This window comes from Hylobates moloch, unplaced genomic scaffold, assembly GCF_009828535.3.
Source record: "Hylobates moloch isolate HMO894 unplaced genomic scaffold, HMol_V3 SCAFFOLD_23, whole genome shotgun sequence".
Lineage (NCBI taxonomy): Eukaryota > Metazoa > Chordata > Mammalia > Primates > Hylobatidae > Hylobates > Hylobates moloch.
Window position 1 is genome coordinate 20,223,390 of NW_026652298.1, and position 17,110 is coordinate 20,240,499.

The 17,110-nt window shown below is 42.2% G+C and overlaps 2 protein-coding genes across 9 annotated transcripts in view; one reads left to right on the top strand and one right to left on the bottom strand.

The window, feature by feature from the left end:
• MRPS27 (mitochondrial ribosomal protein S27) overlaps nt 1-14,186 on the bottom strand; it is a 107,863-nt gene extending 93,677 nt beyond the window's left edge. The window contains exons 1-2 of one of the 5 annotated variants that reach the window (XM_032145296.2): nt 14,095-14,186; nt 9,041-9,118 (exon numbers count right to left, since the gene is read on the bottom strand). In XM_032145296.2, coding sequence (XP_032001187.1) covers nt 9,041-9,118; nt 14,095-14,167 — 151 coding nt within the window. In that variant the 5' untranslated portion in view covers nt 14,168-14,186. Of the gene's footprint in view, nt 1-2,020; nt 2,302-3,278; nt 3,302-9,040; nt 9,120-14,094 lie in introns of those variants that run through there. The other 4 variants (XM_058433921.1, XM_058433922.1, XM_058433920.1 and 1 more) reach the window with 4 other exon arrangements.
• Nucleotides 14,187-14,318: 132 nt separating this feature from the next.
• The window catches only part of PTCD2 (pentatricopeptide repeat domain 2), a 110,829-nt gene continuing 108,037 nt past the window's right edge, over nt 14,319-17,110 (top strand). For 2 of the 4 annotated variants that reach the window (XR_009211798.1, XR_009211797.1), the window contains exons 1-2: nt 14,329-14,455; nt 16,113-16,205. Coding sequence is in view for 1 of the 4 variants with exons in the window: in XM_032145302.2 (XP_032001193.1) it covers nt 14,329-14,455; nt 16,113-16,205 (220 nt within the window). In the remaining 3 variants the exon portion in view is untranslated. Of the gene's footprint in view, nt 14,456-15,249; nt 15,317-16,112; nt 16,206-17,110 lie in introns of those variants that run through there. The other 2 variants (XM_032145302.2, XM_032145303.2) reach the window with 2 other exon arrangements.

Here is a 17,110-nt window from a genome sequence, read left to right on the forward strand (position 1 = left end):
ATACCATGCATTGAATATACAGAAGGAAGTATGGAAAACTAGCCTAGCAACCAATTTGGACATAGATTTTTAGACTTCCTTCTATTTGTCTGTCACCAGAAGCTTTAACATATAAATCCAATAAAAGAAAAACATGAAAGCAAGCTTTGTGTACATATATACTAATGAGACTAAACAATGGTGATGTGCACAAGTCAGACCCATCTCTAGAACTTGGCAAATATGAAAACTGGAAAATGAATAGATGCCACAGAGATGCAAATACAGAACTGACAAAAGTTAAGAAAGCAGACTTCAGAAAATCTCCATCAGGCCTCAAGAGCAGGATCTGAAATATTCATGCAAAAAGCCAAAGGCCTCTACAGCTGAAATGACACAGCAAAACTAAATCTCAGCTAAAATGGAAGAAGTGTCTGTAAGAGACAGACCTGAATGCAAATATGTCAATGAAATACTCTTTGGATTCAAAAAGGAGGTTCTCCAAAAACAAACCAACAAACCAACAGAAACCAACACAAACAAGCAAAACAGTAACCCAAACCAAAACGTGTCCCATACTTTGTGATTTGAAAAATCAGAAATAAAATATTTAATCCAGTAGGGCTCATGAATCCAATTCAGCTCAAGTCACCTGAGTGCTCACTCCTTGTCAGAAAGACTCAAGAAAACTTTCTCTCATGGAACTCAGGGAGCTTCCCCATAGGGCCTGCCCTCCTACCAGCACCCTACCCAGTTCTCCAGTGGTTTTCTCCTGAGTCCTGTTCACAGTGGATCCTATTCTGTTAACTAGTAAATGTTGATTAACTTTTACCCTGTAAGTCCCCAACAAATCAGCAAGTTAGTGGAGGAATTTCAGAGACAATGCTTTAACTCAGTGTTTATTTTAGCCAAAGGGAAGCCCAGTACAGAAACAATCAAAAGTTGAAATCTGATTGAAGTAGGAAAGCCCAGGGCTCTACAGAGCTCAGTTGAACTATGGCCCTATCAATAAAAGTATCAACAGCAATGGATTAAAATGTCTCAATTATTTAAATCCATGAGTTCTTAATGACATTTTAAAAAGTCCTCATTCATCATTTTTGCAAGTTATTTTGAAAGCTAACTCATATACAAACTGTATTCAGGGTAAGTAAACTATTGATGAATGGAAGTTCTGTCATAAAAATTTCCTAGGTAATAAATGAAATGATAGAATTTAAACAGCAATAGTATGCAGCTTCAAATGAAATAACAAATCTAAGTAAAGATCATGAATGGCCTTTAACTTCGCAGAGGGGCAACCAAATGCTGTGTGCTTACTGACAAAAGTAAACACTTACTATGAAGTATTTATACCAAAAGAAAAAGAAAATAAAAAGTCTTGAATCTGATCAAGCCCTTTTCTCCAACTACCAGTTTCACAGGACATATGGAAAGCAGAGGAACACGCTAAACACCACAATAAGGATGAAATCAGCAAATCTAGAATGTGGGAAACTCCAAAAAAGACCTGTTTTGTTAAATAAATAAATTGCAAGAAACTTACAAACTAAGATACTTGAGACAACTCAACACATTGCAAGGTATGGATGGACCTTATCTAGATCACATTTCAAAAAACTAAATTAAAAAGAAATTTATAAGACGTTTGGGAAAATGCGAACATTAATGGAATATTTAATATTACAGAAGTACTAGTTTTTTAGAATAGTACGATGTTACGTTTTTAAAAATCCTTATCTTTTAGAGGTACATATCAAAATACATATAAAATAACCCGATAATTAAGTTTGTTAAAAAAGTAATCTGGTGAACAGGTGGGGAGTTGATGAAACAACACTGGTAGGGAATTGATAATTGCTAGAGCTGGGTGACAGTACATAGGGGTTTATTCTACTCTCTCTACTTCTGTATGTTGCTATTAAAAAGATTCAGAAAGAGTTAACGGGGGCACATAGCAACCAATTGTATTATACGAGCCTTTATTTGGATCCTGATTCAACCAAATCATAAAAAAAAATTATGAGAGTATCAGGGATACCTGAGCCAGGAGCGGTGGCTGACGCCTGTAATCCCATCACTTGGGGAGGCCGAGGTGGGCGGATCATGAGGTCAGGAGTTCGAGACCAGCATGACCAAAAAGGTGAAACTCCATCTCTGCTAAAAATACAAAAATTAGCCGGGCATGGTGGCGGGCGCCTGTAAACCCAGCTTCTCGGGAGGCTGAAGCAGGAGAATCGCTTGAACCTGCGAGGAGGAAGTTTAAGCGAGCTGAGATCGTGCCATTGCACTCCAACCTGGGCGACAAGAGCAAGACTCTGTCTAAAATAAAAATAAGAGTATCAGGGATATCTGAACACTAACTGGATATTTCGTGACATTTACAACCCTATTAATATTTTAGGTGTGACAATGGTATTGAAAAGCACCCTTGTCTTTTGGAGATCTGTATCAAAATATTTACGGATGAAATGACTTACTGCCTGGGATCTCCTTCAAAATTATCCAAACCATCGGGATGGGGAAACAGTAATAAAGACTAACAGCTGATCATTGTTGAAGCCAGGTGATGGGTAAAGGGGGCTCCTTATACCAAGGTGTCTACATCTTCAAATGTTAAAACATTTAAAAAAAAAAATCTGTGGCGTTAGAAGTCAGGATACCGGTTACCTTTGGAGAGACTAAGTGGGGGCCACAATAAGGGCTTCTGGAATGGTAGGAATGCCCTGTTTCCTACACAGGTTTACTCGCTTTGTGATAATTCATCAATGTCTATATTATGACTTGCACACTTTTCAGTATGTATATTATACTCCAATAAAAAAGTATTTTAAAGAAGAAATCGACTACTTTAATGTAGGCGGAAGATCCTATGGTAGAGTCTCAGGTACTACAGCAATCACTGAGAAAGCTTTTTGGGCGGAAAGGAAAGTGAGGCTCGCGCCCGGTTTCCTCCTCTCCACAGTGGAACTGGCAGCGGCCCTGGCTGGCTGCTGAGAGCGAAGAACGGGACGGCGTTCTGACGTTCGCGCCGGGGCCCTCGGGACGCAGAGCGGGCGCAGGTCCTAGACAGCGGCACTGGCGTCCACCGCGGCCCCGGCGCTGGGAAACTGCCCTCACGCTAGGGCCCTCCCCGAGGAGCTCTCTGGCACAGTCAGCCACCAGGACGAAGACAGGGAGCACCGGAACCGCACGCCCACTCCGAGAGGCCAGAACGTCTCTCTAGCCATCCGTCCCCCCCCCCCCGCCCCCGGCAGGGCACGGCCAGGGGAGAGGGCGCTCTGGCAGATGAAACTCACACCCACACGCCGCAATGTCCCTTGCTGCCTCTTTCTCCAATGGGGATGGGAGCGGCGAAAGCCTCATATCGGCCCTCCTCCCTCCCCCAATCAGCGAGCCCGCTCCGAGCACCTCACGGCCCTCCGGCTGGCGGCGCCCAATCACAGCGCTCCACATGCTGGGCGCGGCCCTGCGCGGGCACGCTACCCGACAGCCCCCCGCGCACGCTACCCGACAGCCCCGCGCCCACTCGCCGCGTTCCACCCGCGGGGCGGCGGATTCCCGCAGGGGCCACACTGCCACCTACTGTCCCATCTCCAGAGCTGGAGCCACGGGCGCTCTCCCTATCATGCGGCCTCCCTGCTAAGTGCCAGGAGCTCAACCCAAACGCTCAAATAAAAATGAGGGAAAGCAAGTAGCGAGGTCGAGTAAAACCGAAAACAATGTCCATTTTGAAAAAAGCGGCAATAATTACCTTCCAGTACACAGTAGGAAAGTCTCAAAAGCTTTCTTTCTTCCAAGCAGTGTGAGTTCCAAAACCTTATTTCACCTCACACGTTTTATATAGGGCTAAAAACAAGGGGCCTAAGGACTCTTCAGTCCACATATTTCTGAAGCACCTGCATGTCAGACGGAGAGGCAGGCATTACCATCATCTCTAATTTATAGGCACAGAAACCGAGTGTGACAGCTGAAAGCCGCAGAACTGGGACTGACACCCAGAAGTCGGCCTCCCAAGTGCAGACTTCAGCACATCATACACAAGGAAGGCACAAAGTGCTGAAAGAATATAGGGCAGGAAACATCGATTCTGACTGGAGAGATTCAGGATGTACAAAGATATTCTAGGCAGAGGGGACAGCTGTCACGGTGGCAAGAAATAATTCAGTAAATGGTGGCTAGTACTGCTTTTCCAAGAAAACTAGTCTTAACTGAGAAAAGGGAACAAATGTCTCTATGTGATATTTACTCATTGCAGACTTATTTTTTTGAGACAGAGTCAGCTCTGTCGCCCAGGCTGTAGTGCAGCAGCGTGATCTCTGGCTCACTGCAACCTCTGCCTCCCGGGTTCAAGCGATTCTCCTGCTTCAGCCTCCGTAGTAGCTGGGATTACAGGTGTGCACCACCACACCCGGCTAATTTTTGTAATTTTAGTAGAGACGGGGTTTCACCATGTTGGCCAGGCTGGTCTTGAACTCCTGACTTGAAGTGATCTGCCTGCCTCAGCCTCCCAAAGTGCTGGGATTATAGGCGTGTGCCACTGCGTGCAGCCCCGTTGCAGATTTTTATACTCATTATTTGGCAAACAGTTACTGCTTACTCAGGTATCCATGACAATGTTCCCTGGATTTGTGTGACTGACTATACCCAACACCAAGACACCAAACCTAGTGGCCTCATTTCCTAATCTTCCCTACATACCTAGGAAAGTGTTAATAAGCTTTCCTGGAATTCGTCATTCCTTTATCTGTACTTCACTGCACTTTGCTTATAATTCACATATGGCACATCTGAACACGCCTTGCTGTATAACTATGAGTCCACACTGGTCTGATCACTAGAACAGTATAGTATTGGCCCTACAAAGCATTTTAGGATATGTGGAAGTTGTTCTTGATTGTCACAATGACTGGAAGGCATTACTGGCACTTAATGGACAGAAAACAGGGAATTCAGATGACCTGCAATGCTGAGACTGTCCCGTACATCAAAACACTGTCTCTAGTGGGAGCCACGGCTCTCAGTATGGAAGATGGGAGATACAAATATGGACTGGAGCAAGGCAAGAAGAATCCCATGGGGATGAACTTGGGATTGGTGTGAACTCATAGTATCTGCAAAATATATATAGTATATGTACATGCATATGTGTACATGTATGTTTATGTGTATGTGAATCCATTTTTTTTTCCAGAACTGTTCACTGAATGGGCCAAGAAGCAAAAATTTCACAGTAGCAAAAGGATACCTAGCACCTAGATCTTGGTTTCTAATGCCATTCCTCACCAAAAGTAACCAGAGCTCCAAATGGTTGATTCCAGGGCTAGGCCAGGAAAGTTACACAGTGAGCCTGAAACACCTTGTTATATGAGAGAAAATAAGTTATCAAAAAAGAGGCAGGTGGGGGAAAATGGAAGCCAGCTGGAAAGGGCTTCTATCAGCCAAGTGTGGGATATTTAGACCACCAAAATAATTGAGGGTAATGAATCATTTAAAAAATTCACAAGTTGATGATTTAAACATAATGCATGATAATAAACAGATGAGAAAGAAATGAGAGAAAAGGAAGAGTTCTTGCTTATATTAGAATACTGAGTGTTAGCTAGTAAATCTGGAGAAACTTTCAGAGTTGGAAAATCATTACTTTGCAACCATTATAGTAAAGATTGATTCAGGCTAAAGCCATGAATGGATGCTAAATCTAAGAGCAAGCTTTTGATAAGCAACATATTTGCATTGTATTAAAGTCTCCAAGAATAGCCTATTAATCAGAAGGGAGAAAAACAGTAACTCTCCAGTGGAGAAATCAGACACAGTTGACTAGGTGATCAAAATTGACATCACCAGTGAAGGCATATGGTATCAGGTATGTCCACATGTGATACCCTGGCAGGGGCATAACATCACTGAGAGTATTCTGGCTGGGGAAGCATAACAATGAGAAAATAGCAGAAAAATCCAAAAAAGAGGAATATTCTATTTAAAAAAAAAAAGATTGGGTTCTTTAAAAATATATAGGACAATGTCGTAAGAAACAGAAAGGATAAGGAACTATGATTCTAGACAGCATCCTGTACTGGAGGAGGAAAAATGCTATGAGAGACCCTATTATTGGTTCAATTTCCAAAACTGGGATATGAATAGTAAAGTATTATATTAATGTCAAAATTTCTGAAGTTGGTAACTGTGCTATGATTATACAATAGAATATCCTTATCTCAGGTAAGGTACATTGAAGTATTCAGGATAAAGAGCTATAATATATAAAACAAACTCCCAAATGATTAAAGAAAGTGTGTATACAGGGGGAAGGAGGAGAGAGAAAGCAAAAACAGATGAATCAAAATGGTAACAACAGGTAAACATGAGTAAAAGTAGTGCTGTGGTTTAAATATTTGTCTCCTCTGAAACTCATGTTGAAATTTAATCCCCAGTGTAACAGTTTTGAGAGGCCAGTGGATCATAAGGGCTCTCCCCGATGAATGAATTAATCCATTCGTGGACTAATGGGTTAATGGATTAATGGGTTATCATGGAAGTGGGACTGGTGGCTTTGTAAGAGGAAGAGAGACCTGAGCTAGCATGCTCAGCCCCCTCGCCATGTGATGCCCTGAGCCATCTCAGGACTCTGAAGAGTCCTCACCAGCAGGAAGGCTCTCACCAGATGCTACCCCTCAACGCTGGCCTTCTCAGCCTCTCTAACTGTAAGAAATAAATTCGTTTTCTTGATAAATGATCCAGTTTCAGGTATTCTGTTATAAACAACAGAAAACAAACTAAGACAGATATAGAGGAGTTCTTTGCAGTTTTTATAAGTTTAAAATTATTTCCCGCTGGGCGCGGTGGCTCAAGCCTGTAATCCCAGCACTTTGGGAGGCTGAGGTGGGCAGATCACCTGACGCCAGGAGTTCAAGACCAGCCTGGCCAATAGGTAAAACCCTGTCTCTATTAAAAATGCAAAAATTAGCTGGGCGTGGTGGCGTGCGCTTGTAACCCCAGCTACTCAAGAGGTGGAGGCAGGAGAATCGCTTGAACCCAGGAGGCAGAGGTTGCAGTGAGCCGAGATGACGCCACTGCACTCTAGCCTGGGCGACAATACAGACTCTGTCTCAACAACAATGACAATAACAGCAAAATTATTTCCAAATTAAAAGATTTAAAAAATTTGCCATGCCATTTGTGACATAACAATTATACCACCAAAAACAACCTGTTTATCATTAATGGAACTAACTCCATTTTTCATATAAGCAAAGTTTTTTTTATGGAAAATAAGGTGAATTTTGCAACTCTATATTGTGGGAAGACATACCTTTCAATCAATCAGAACTTTACCAAGAGTTGTTCATTCTATAAATAAAATTATGTCATTATGATACTGCCACTCCTGGTATTTGAATTTGCCAGTATACCGCATCTGTACCCATCTACACTTCTTCCATGTCTGTAATTATTCCACATTTATATGCAATATTTACCTGCTTCATTGTTTCTTACTGTAGTTTTGCCTGGACATTTGTTTACAAATTGAAATACATATTGTTTAAGTTAATTCCCCTTTGTTTCTCCTCTGTATCATGGCGAAGGAATAATACTGATTTTTTTTTTTTTTTTTTTTTTTTGTCTTGCTCTGTTGCCCAGGCTAGAGTGTAGTGGCAAGATTTGGCTCACTGCAACCTCTGCCTCCCGGGTTCAAGCGATTCTCCTGCCTCAGCCTCTGGAGTAGCTGGGATTACAGGTGCCTGCCACTGCACCTGGCTAATTTTTGTATTTTTTAGTAGAGACGGGGTTTCATCATCTTGGCCAGGTTGGTCTCGAACTCCTGACCTCGTGATCCACCAGCCTCAGCCTCCCAAAGTGCCGGGATTACAGGTGTGAGCTACCGCACCCAGCCATATACTGATTTTTAAAACAGTAAGTATAGATAGATTATATTAACTATGAATTTAGTTTCAAGATGGTAAAAGAAAAAGTATGATAAAGTACTTGTTGTAAGAAGGCTACCCTGGGTCTCTTATAGAAAGAATGAGACTGTAAGTTTCTCATGGAGAAGCTGCGATTACTTATCTTCAGATCTCCCACAGCTCTGCTTCAGCTGGCCTGTGCACATACACCCATCTCAGAGCTCACAGCCAGCTCCGCTTGTGCAATCACATCATCAGTAAAGAAAAGGATGAGATCTTTGAAAATCCCAATAAGGTAGCCATTACAGACAGCAATGTCTCCTGCACTTATGGGAAAAATCCATAAACACAGGGGACTTTATTCTTAACTGACATAAGCCCAAAACACAGTGAAAGAAATCCGGGGGAATGTATTAGATCAGCATAGGAATTGATCTAAAAATTACATCAGTCTCATAAAACTATCACCAATCTATTTACTTTATTAATGTTCCGATGATGTTATATACACCAAAGGGCAGGCAGTACCAAAAGTCTAAAGTATGCACATTTTTAAAAACTGCTCATTGAGTCAGTGATTTCTTTTGGGGCTTGGTATTTTACAAAAGAAAGGCTGTTGTCTGTGTAATATGACATAGGGAATAGGAGAAAAGAAAGTATAATTACAAGCCCAAAGCCTGGGAAGATGTTAACCAACTATTTCTCTAAACAGCTTACATGAGATTGTAACATTGCCTTCAAACCTGTCACCTGGTAATGAAATAGAGAAGAGTCAAAAAGGGCTCTGAAGACCACAAGAGGAGTTAAGAAAATAAAGAGACTGACAATATGACAGGACGAAATATAAAATACGAAATTCTGTAAAACAGACAGGCTGCATGAAAACCATATGGCAAAAATGGACAAAAAACAGAAGAAAGGAACTGTTCACATATTCTAAGGAGACTAATCATGGAGGCAAAAATGAAATATTAGAAATGAACAGGATAAAACTGATTTTGCCATGTGTAAAAGTCTAACTCTTTAAGACTTAAAACATGCTTATCTGAATTGAATCATCATAAAAACATAATTTCATATATACATTATATGAATAAATGATGGAAGACATATGGAGTGACTGAAATGACACATATAATAGTCCAGTAGGTACCTACCAAGGCAATAATGTTCTTTTTCTCTTGCTTCCCATTTGTGGCTGTCTACATAGGCTGCAGAAAGCAGGTATCTTTTACCTGAGAAAACAGGCAATTATTTCAACATGCATGGTTTTACAAGAGGTTCATTTTATATGTTTTATTAAATATATCTTTGCTATCCTTTCAACTACTAGATTATATATTTTAAATAATCTAATACAGTGCAGCAACCAATACTGCATAGTTGACAATTCAGTGAAGAACAAAATGCATTCAACCCCTAACAAGTGGAAGATGCAGAAAAACTGAGAATTTTCACAATAATTTTTTAAATAAAATAAACAGGGTCTTGCTATAATGCCCAAGCTGGAATGCAGTAGCTATTCACAGGCACAATCCCACTACTGATCAGCACAGGAATTTTGATGTGCTCAGTTTCCAACCTGGTTCACCCTTCCTGAAGCAACCTGGTAGTCCCCTGCTCCTGCAACGTCAATCATCATATCGATGCCAAACTTCGTGTGGACACTTTATCGGTATCGTGCACTACAGCCTAGAACTCCTGGGCGATCCTCCTGCCTCAGCCTCTCAAGTAGTTAGGATTACAGACACATACCACTGCGCTATGCCCATAATTTTATGGATAAAACTGCTGATAATTTTGTTCCTATAACTTTAAGACTAGGAGCCACTGTTGCTAGTAAATTATAATCCAGGCAAGCCCTAGAACACCTTCTTAGAACCAAAAACACCTGCTGACTGTTGCTTAACTCATTAATTAAATGCCTTATAATTATTATGCCTAAAAACATTTTCATCTTAGATCCACAGGTTTCAATCATTTCACATAAAGCAAAGAGTAGTATCTTACCCAATGAGCCAGCACCCTAGTGATAAATTAAAGAAACTCACTAAGCCAAAGCTGAGGTAACATAGAAGATAGCATACCACTATTCCTAGCTCCTGGCACAATGCCTAGCCTTTGGCAGTGTTTAACAAACATGAGTTCAAGGAGTGAATGAGAAAGAATGAATGGCAAGTTCATCAAAATTTAAAACTTTGGTGCTTCAAAGTACAATCTCAGGAAAGTGAAAGTACAACCCAAAGAACAGGAGAAAATATTTGCAAAACATTTATCCAACACAAGACTTGGATCAAGAATATTTCAATAAATCTTACAACTCAAAAATAAAAAAAAGACAACCCAAATGAATGATGGGTAAAGGACTTAAACAGGTATACCTTTAAAAACATATACACTGAGGTGGGTGGATCACTTAAGCTCAGGAGTTCAAAACCAGCCCGGGAAACATGGTGAAACCCCGTTTCTACAAAAAAAAACACAAAAATTAGCCAGCCATGGTGGCATGCACCTGTAGTCCCAACTACTCAGGAGGCTGAGGTGGGAGAATCAATCGAGCCCGGGAGGCAGAGGTTGCAGTGAGTCAAGATCATGCCACTGCACTCCAGCCTGGGCAACAGAGTGAGACTCTGTTTCGAAAAAAAAAAAAAGAAAAGAAAAAGTAAAATATATATGTATACACACACAAATAGCCAATAATCATAAGGACAGATGCTTAACATAATTTGCTATTAGAGAAATGCAAAACAAAATCACCTGGAGAAACGAATGATACTACAATGACCACCATCAAAAAACAGATAATGACAGCTGCTGGGGAGGATGCAGAGAAACCAGAAACTCATACCTCACTGGAGAGAACATAAAACAGTGCAGCTGCTTTTTAAAGAATTTGGCAGCTCCTCGAAATGTTAACATGGAGTTACTCTATCACTCAGCAATTCCACCCCTAGGTTTACAACCAGGAAAAATGAAAACTTGTGTCCACAGAAAATGTGTACACAAATGTTCATAGTAGTATTATTCATAATGGACAAAAAGTGGAAACAACCCAAATATCCATCAATTGATGAATAAACAAAATGTGGTCTACCCTTACAATGGAATAGTATTTGGCAATAAAAAATGAAGTACTGATACATGCTACATGGATGAACCCTGAAAACATGTTAAGTAAAAAAGATGCTAGTCACAAAAGACCACATATATGATTCCATTATATGAGCGATCCAGAATAGGCAAGTCTGTAGAGACAGAAAGTAGATTCACGGTTGCTAAGGGCTAAAGGTGAGGATCAGGAAAGCTAGAGGAGAAATGGGGAGCAATTGCAAATGGGCATGGAATTTCTTTTTGGGATAATGAAAATGTCCTAAAATAGCTTGTGACGATGGCTCCAGAACTGTGTTTATACTAAAAACTTTGAATTGTATACTTCATTTGTTGTTTCTTTGTTTTTGAGATGGAGTTTCGCTCGTTGCCCAAGCTGGAGTGCAACGGTGTGATCTCGGCTCACTGCAACTTCCACCTCCCAGGTTCAGGTGATTCTCCTGCCTCAGCCTCCCGAGTAGCTGGGATTACAGGCGCCCGCCACCATGCCTGGATAATTTTTTGTATTTTTAGTAGAGACGGGGTTTCACCATGATAGCCAGGCTGGTCTCAAACTCCTGACCTCAGGTGATCCACCCACCTCGGCCTCCCAAAGTGCTGGGATTACAGGTGTGAGCCACCACACCGGGCCTAATTTTATTTATTATTATTATTTTTTTTGAGATGGAGTATCTCTCTGTTGTCCAGGCTGGAGTGTAGTGGCGTGATCTTGGCTCACTGCAACCTTTGCCTCCAGGGTTCAAGCAATTTTCCTGCCCCAGGGGGATGGTTCTAGAATACCCCCTCGAATACCAAAATCTGAGAATGCAGAAGTCTCTTACATAAAATTGCATAGTATTTGCAAATAACCCACAAACATCCTCCTGCATTACTTTAAGTATGGGGTGTCCATTTTTTTGGCTTCCCTGGTCAAAGGGAAGAAGAACAACTGTCTTGGGCCACATATACATAACTACACTAACACTAATGATAGCTGATGCGCAAACAAAACAAAAACTGCTAAAAATCTCCTAATATTTTAGGTAAGTTTACAAATTTGTGTTGGGCCACATTCAAAACTGTCCTGGGCTGAGGGTTGGACAAGCTACTTTAAGTCATCTCTAGATTACTTATAATACCTAATACAATGTAAATGCAATGTAAGTGGTTGTCATATTGTATTTTCTTTGTATTATTTTACTGTTGTATTATTTTTTATTGTCAGTTTTTGTTTTGTTTTGTAGTATTTTTGATCCGCTGTTGGTTGACTCTGCAGATGCAAAATGCTCGGATAAGGAAGCCAACTGTACTCCTGGATACCAGTGACTTGCTTACTCTCTACTTATTATCTGTTATTCTCCATGCCTTCATTCTAGCATATGCTTCATTCTAGCATAAGTAATCACCTTTCTACATTCTGGAGTCAGAAAGGACAATATCTAGATCATTGCTCGAGAGTTCTGAACTGGGAGATTAAAAGGCTGGGCCAGCTGGGCACAGTGACTCACGCCTGTAATCCCAGCACTTTGGGAAGCAGAGGTGGGTGGATCACCTGAGGTCAGGAGTTCCAGACCAGCCTGACCAACATGGAGAAACCCCGTCTCTACTGAAAACACAAAATTAGCTGGGAGTGGTGGCACATGCCTGTAATCCCAGCTACTCAGGAGGATGAGGCAGGAGAGTCACTTGAACCCAGGAGGCAGAGGTTGCAGTGAGCCCAGATCGTGCCATTGCACTCCAGCCTGGGCAACAAGAACGAAACCCGGAAAAAAAAAAAAAAAATGCTGGGGAGGTGATGGTGGGGAAAGACAGGACTCCCAAAATGCCCTCTGTCTGTAGTTGTTCACGGAAACCACATGAACAGAAAATAGCTACAATAGCTAATTCTTACTCAGGTGTCAAGCATTGTGCATAACACTGCCTAATGTGTGACATTAAACGTTTTCACCAGGTCAGCCACTTAATCTTCCGAAAACTGGTGGCCAGCTATGAGGTTTCACATTGACGTTTAATGGCTGTTCCTAAAGAAGTGTGTGCTTTTTAAAAAAATAGAGGATGGGAGGTAGGTTGGAAAGGGAAGATAAGCGGCATTGGAAAAATCGAGTGTGATTATTGCATTTTTTATCAAATATGTCTGTCTGGATTATGTGGTTAGAATCACTGCAAATTTGGCTTCTATAAATACTTTAAAACTTTTTTCCAATGTTTTCATTATCAGATCCACTATGCAGGCTTTGAGTGGGCTGCCATTTAGTTCAGATATCGAAGCACTTTACAAGTAACTATTAGCATTTATTATCTACACGTGGAAAACTACAGCAAAGAAAGGTCAATCAAAAGTTGTGCTCAAGGTCATCAGATAAAATGAGATTAATACTGAAAAATTCTTCCACGAAGACCAGGGGTCCAGTTAAATGTGTGGTGGTGGGAAAAATGTTTATCTGACGTCCCTCTAAAGAAACCTCAGATGGGAGAAAAATGTCCCAGGCCCAGGAATGGACACATTTGGGTTTTTCCTTTTTCTTTTTTTTTTTTTTGAGACAGCGTCTCGCTCTGTTGCCCAGGCTGGAGTGTAGTGGCGCGATCTCTGCTCACTGCAACCTCCGCCTCCCAAATTCAAGTGATTATCCTGCCTCAGCCCCCCGAGTAGCTGGGATTACAGGCGCGCGCCACCACGCCCAGATAATTTCTTTGTATTTTTTAGTAGAGATGGGGTTTCGCCCTGTTGGCCAGGCTGGTCTCCAACTCCTGGCGGTCCGCCCGCCTCGAGCTCCCAAAGTGCTGGGACCACAAGCATGGGCCACCGCGCCCGGCGCACATGTGGGTTTTTCGTGGTCAGCAAAAGCACGACCACCCCAACACATAAATCTGGCGAATCATACGCAAATTCCCTCATGCTATATAACCTTCCACTGCTCTTCGTACCTTTGGACAGGCACATACTGTTATTTTAGGGAAGGAAACGGATCAGATACCTTGTTTCCTTCTTCTGCACTACCAAACACCCCAAATGGCGTCCCTAGAAATCAGATTCCAGAAACATTTCCTCTCCTCTTGAAAGCCCACCGCTCCCTTCACCCAAAGAACAGAATAATCAGGGGCCTAATGAAGCTGTCCCGCCAACCTGCAGGAGAGAGCTGAGGAAGAACCACTTGCCGCGCCAGGAGAATCCCGCGCCGCACTATGGAGGCAGCCATCTTGGAGCGTACCAAAAGGAACAGCCAACGGGTTACGGACAGAGGAAGGGGCGGGGTTACAGCTCGACCTCTCGGGGCGCCCAGAATTGGACGAATCCCGTTTGTCGCCCTCGGAGACGGGACCGACGCTCCGCCTCCTCGCCCCGGTTCCAGTAGTTGGTATGGTCCGAGACAGCATGGCTGCTGCACTTCGGCCCTCGAATCGAGTTCTCCTGCAGGCGCTGCAGATTTTGGTGTATCCTGGGGTGGGAGGCTCCGGCTCTGTCAGATGCCGCTGCCCTCTCGGAGGTATCCGCGGCCTTAGCCTAGGGAAGGAGGGGAGGGATGGGAGAGAAGGGAGTGTTAGACCCCAGCTAGCATCTCTGTGGAGCAGCCACAGCTCCTAAGTCACTCACTGGCCTGGAGCGCACCCTCGCCCTCTAGTTGCACGTGGGTGCAGTGGTGACCCCTGTGGGTCGTGGATACCCCCAGTGCCTGCAAATCGAAGGACTGCTGGGGTCTTGACCTTGGGGCTGTAGCGCTCCCTCAGATGGGGCGATGTTGGTCTTCAGGAACATCCCTCCCGCCTTGGGTGACTTTTTTTTTTTTTTTTTTTTTGAGACGAGGTCTCGCTCTGCCGCCCAAGCTGGAGTGCGGTGGCGCGATCTCGGCTCACTGCAACCTCCGCCTCCCAGGTTCAAGCGATTCTCCTGCCTCAGCTTCCCGAGTAGTTGGGACTACAGTCGTGCGCCACCACGCCCGGGTAATTTTTTGTATTTTTAGTAGAGACGGGTTTCACTATATTGGCCAGGCTGGTTTCGAACTCCTGACCTCGTAGTCCACCCGCCTCGGCCTCCCAAAGTGCTGGGATTATAGGAGTGAGTCACCGCGCCCGGCCTTTTTGTTATCTGCAGAGTTTGGAAGCAGAGGTCTTATGGAGTCTCAGTTCTGCTAACAATCTAAAAGACTTTCGGCACTTTTCTTCATTTTTCAAAACTATCCTCTAACATCTCTATGAAAAGAGTTAAATCTGAAGATGCTAGTGAGTGATAGTAAAAATGTTTGTCAGGCATTACTTTAATGTATTTTACATACATTAATCCCTTTTCTCTAGACAACACCCAGCAAGAGAAGTACTATTCTTTTCTCCATTTACAGAGGAGGAACAAGGTTAAGTAATTTGCCAAGGTCAGAGGGAACTGTTAGAGGTGGGATTTGAACATACCCAACAATAGAAACCTGCTCCTAACCACTTCACTGGACTGCCTTTCTGTAAATAAATAGCAACTTTTATTGTTACCTTGTTACTGCAGCTCACAGAACTCTGTTAGTGCGTGATTCTTCGGCCACGCTTCATCCGTTTTATGACATGCACAGCCAAGGATCCTAAAGAAAGGATGATGTTTCCCAAATCTACTAAGCTGTGATTAATGATTTCCATGTATCTCAAATATATTTTGAGTCCACATCTGAGAGGTCTTAACCTTAACCCTCATTTCACAGAGGACAAAACTGGGAGTTCAGTGGTCACGCTGCAGCTTTTTCCACTACTCTGTGCTTCTCCCTGGATAAACCAAAACTAACTATGCCTGTTTTGCATTTAAATGTTATTAGCTTTTTTTAAATGCCCTTGATACCCTTTAACCAGATGGCAAATGCCCATTTGTACTTCAAATCCCAACTTCCTGTCAACCAGTCCCCACACAGGTTTATCACTAGCTATGGTTAATCACTAGCTTCTTTCACACACACAAATAAAACCTGTTTTGCTGAGGATTTGCATTCTCTAGTAGTTCAGAAATGGTTTTTCCCAGGATTTGTATTTGTACAATTTGTACAGTCATATTTGTACCTGTCTAATGGATTATTTATAATAGATGTTAGAGGCAATCAAGCTCTATCGTGTTATTTGCTAACTTCTAAAACAGTCAAAATGACTTTACTTTTTTCCTTCTCTGATTTTTAGCTAAAAGATACCTACTTACAGATAATGTGGTGAAATTAAAAGAATTTCAACAAAAGAAAGTGGCTGTTGCATGTAATCTTTCTGGCACTAAAGGTAACAGAATCTATTTTGTCAATTCTGTCATTTATCTGTCATTTAAGTTTCTCTGTCTTTATCCCTATTCAGTGTCTCCTTCAGTGACTTTATTATGCCTTAGAAAAAGTTGAGACCATTTATTGTTAGTTTCATAGTGAACTCATATTTATCTTGCATCTCATACTTTGCTGCTACAATGTCTACAGCTCTCCTCTTATTCCTTCTCTTATGATCTCAAAGAAATATTAAAGCTAGTGCTGCAATTGGTCTTGTCTAGATCTGTGCCGCTAAAGTGTGGTTTGAGGACCAGCGGCATCAGCATCTATTGGGTGGTTGATAGAAATGCAGATAGAAAGGCCCTAGATCATTCATATGCACAATAAAGTTTAAGAACTTCAGATGATTGGCTTTCAAACTTTTTGATGTAACCTTGAGTGAAAAATGCATTTTATGTTGCATCTCAGTACACACAAACGTATCTATATATAAATGAAATCAAATGAAACAAAACAGTTCTATGTGTGATGATACATTTGGTATTTTTCACTCTGTGCTAGAAAAATCAGTAGGATCAAAAATTTCTTAAAAAACAAGAGAAACCTGACTACCAAACCTAGGATTTGGCTGGGCATGATGGCTCATGCCTGTAACTCCAGCACTTTGGGAGGCCAAGGCAGGAGGACTGCTTGAGCCAGGGAGTTTGAGATCAGCCTGAGCAGCATAGACCTCATCTCTACAAATTTTTTTAACGTTAGTTGGGCGTGGTGGTGCATGCCTGTAGTCACAGCTACTCCAGGGGCTGAGGTGGGAGGATTGCTTGAGCCTGGGAGGTCTAAGGTGCAGTAAGCCATGATCACACCACTGCACTCCAACCTGGGTGACAGAGTGAGACCCTGTCTCAAAAAAAAGATAAATCTGGGATT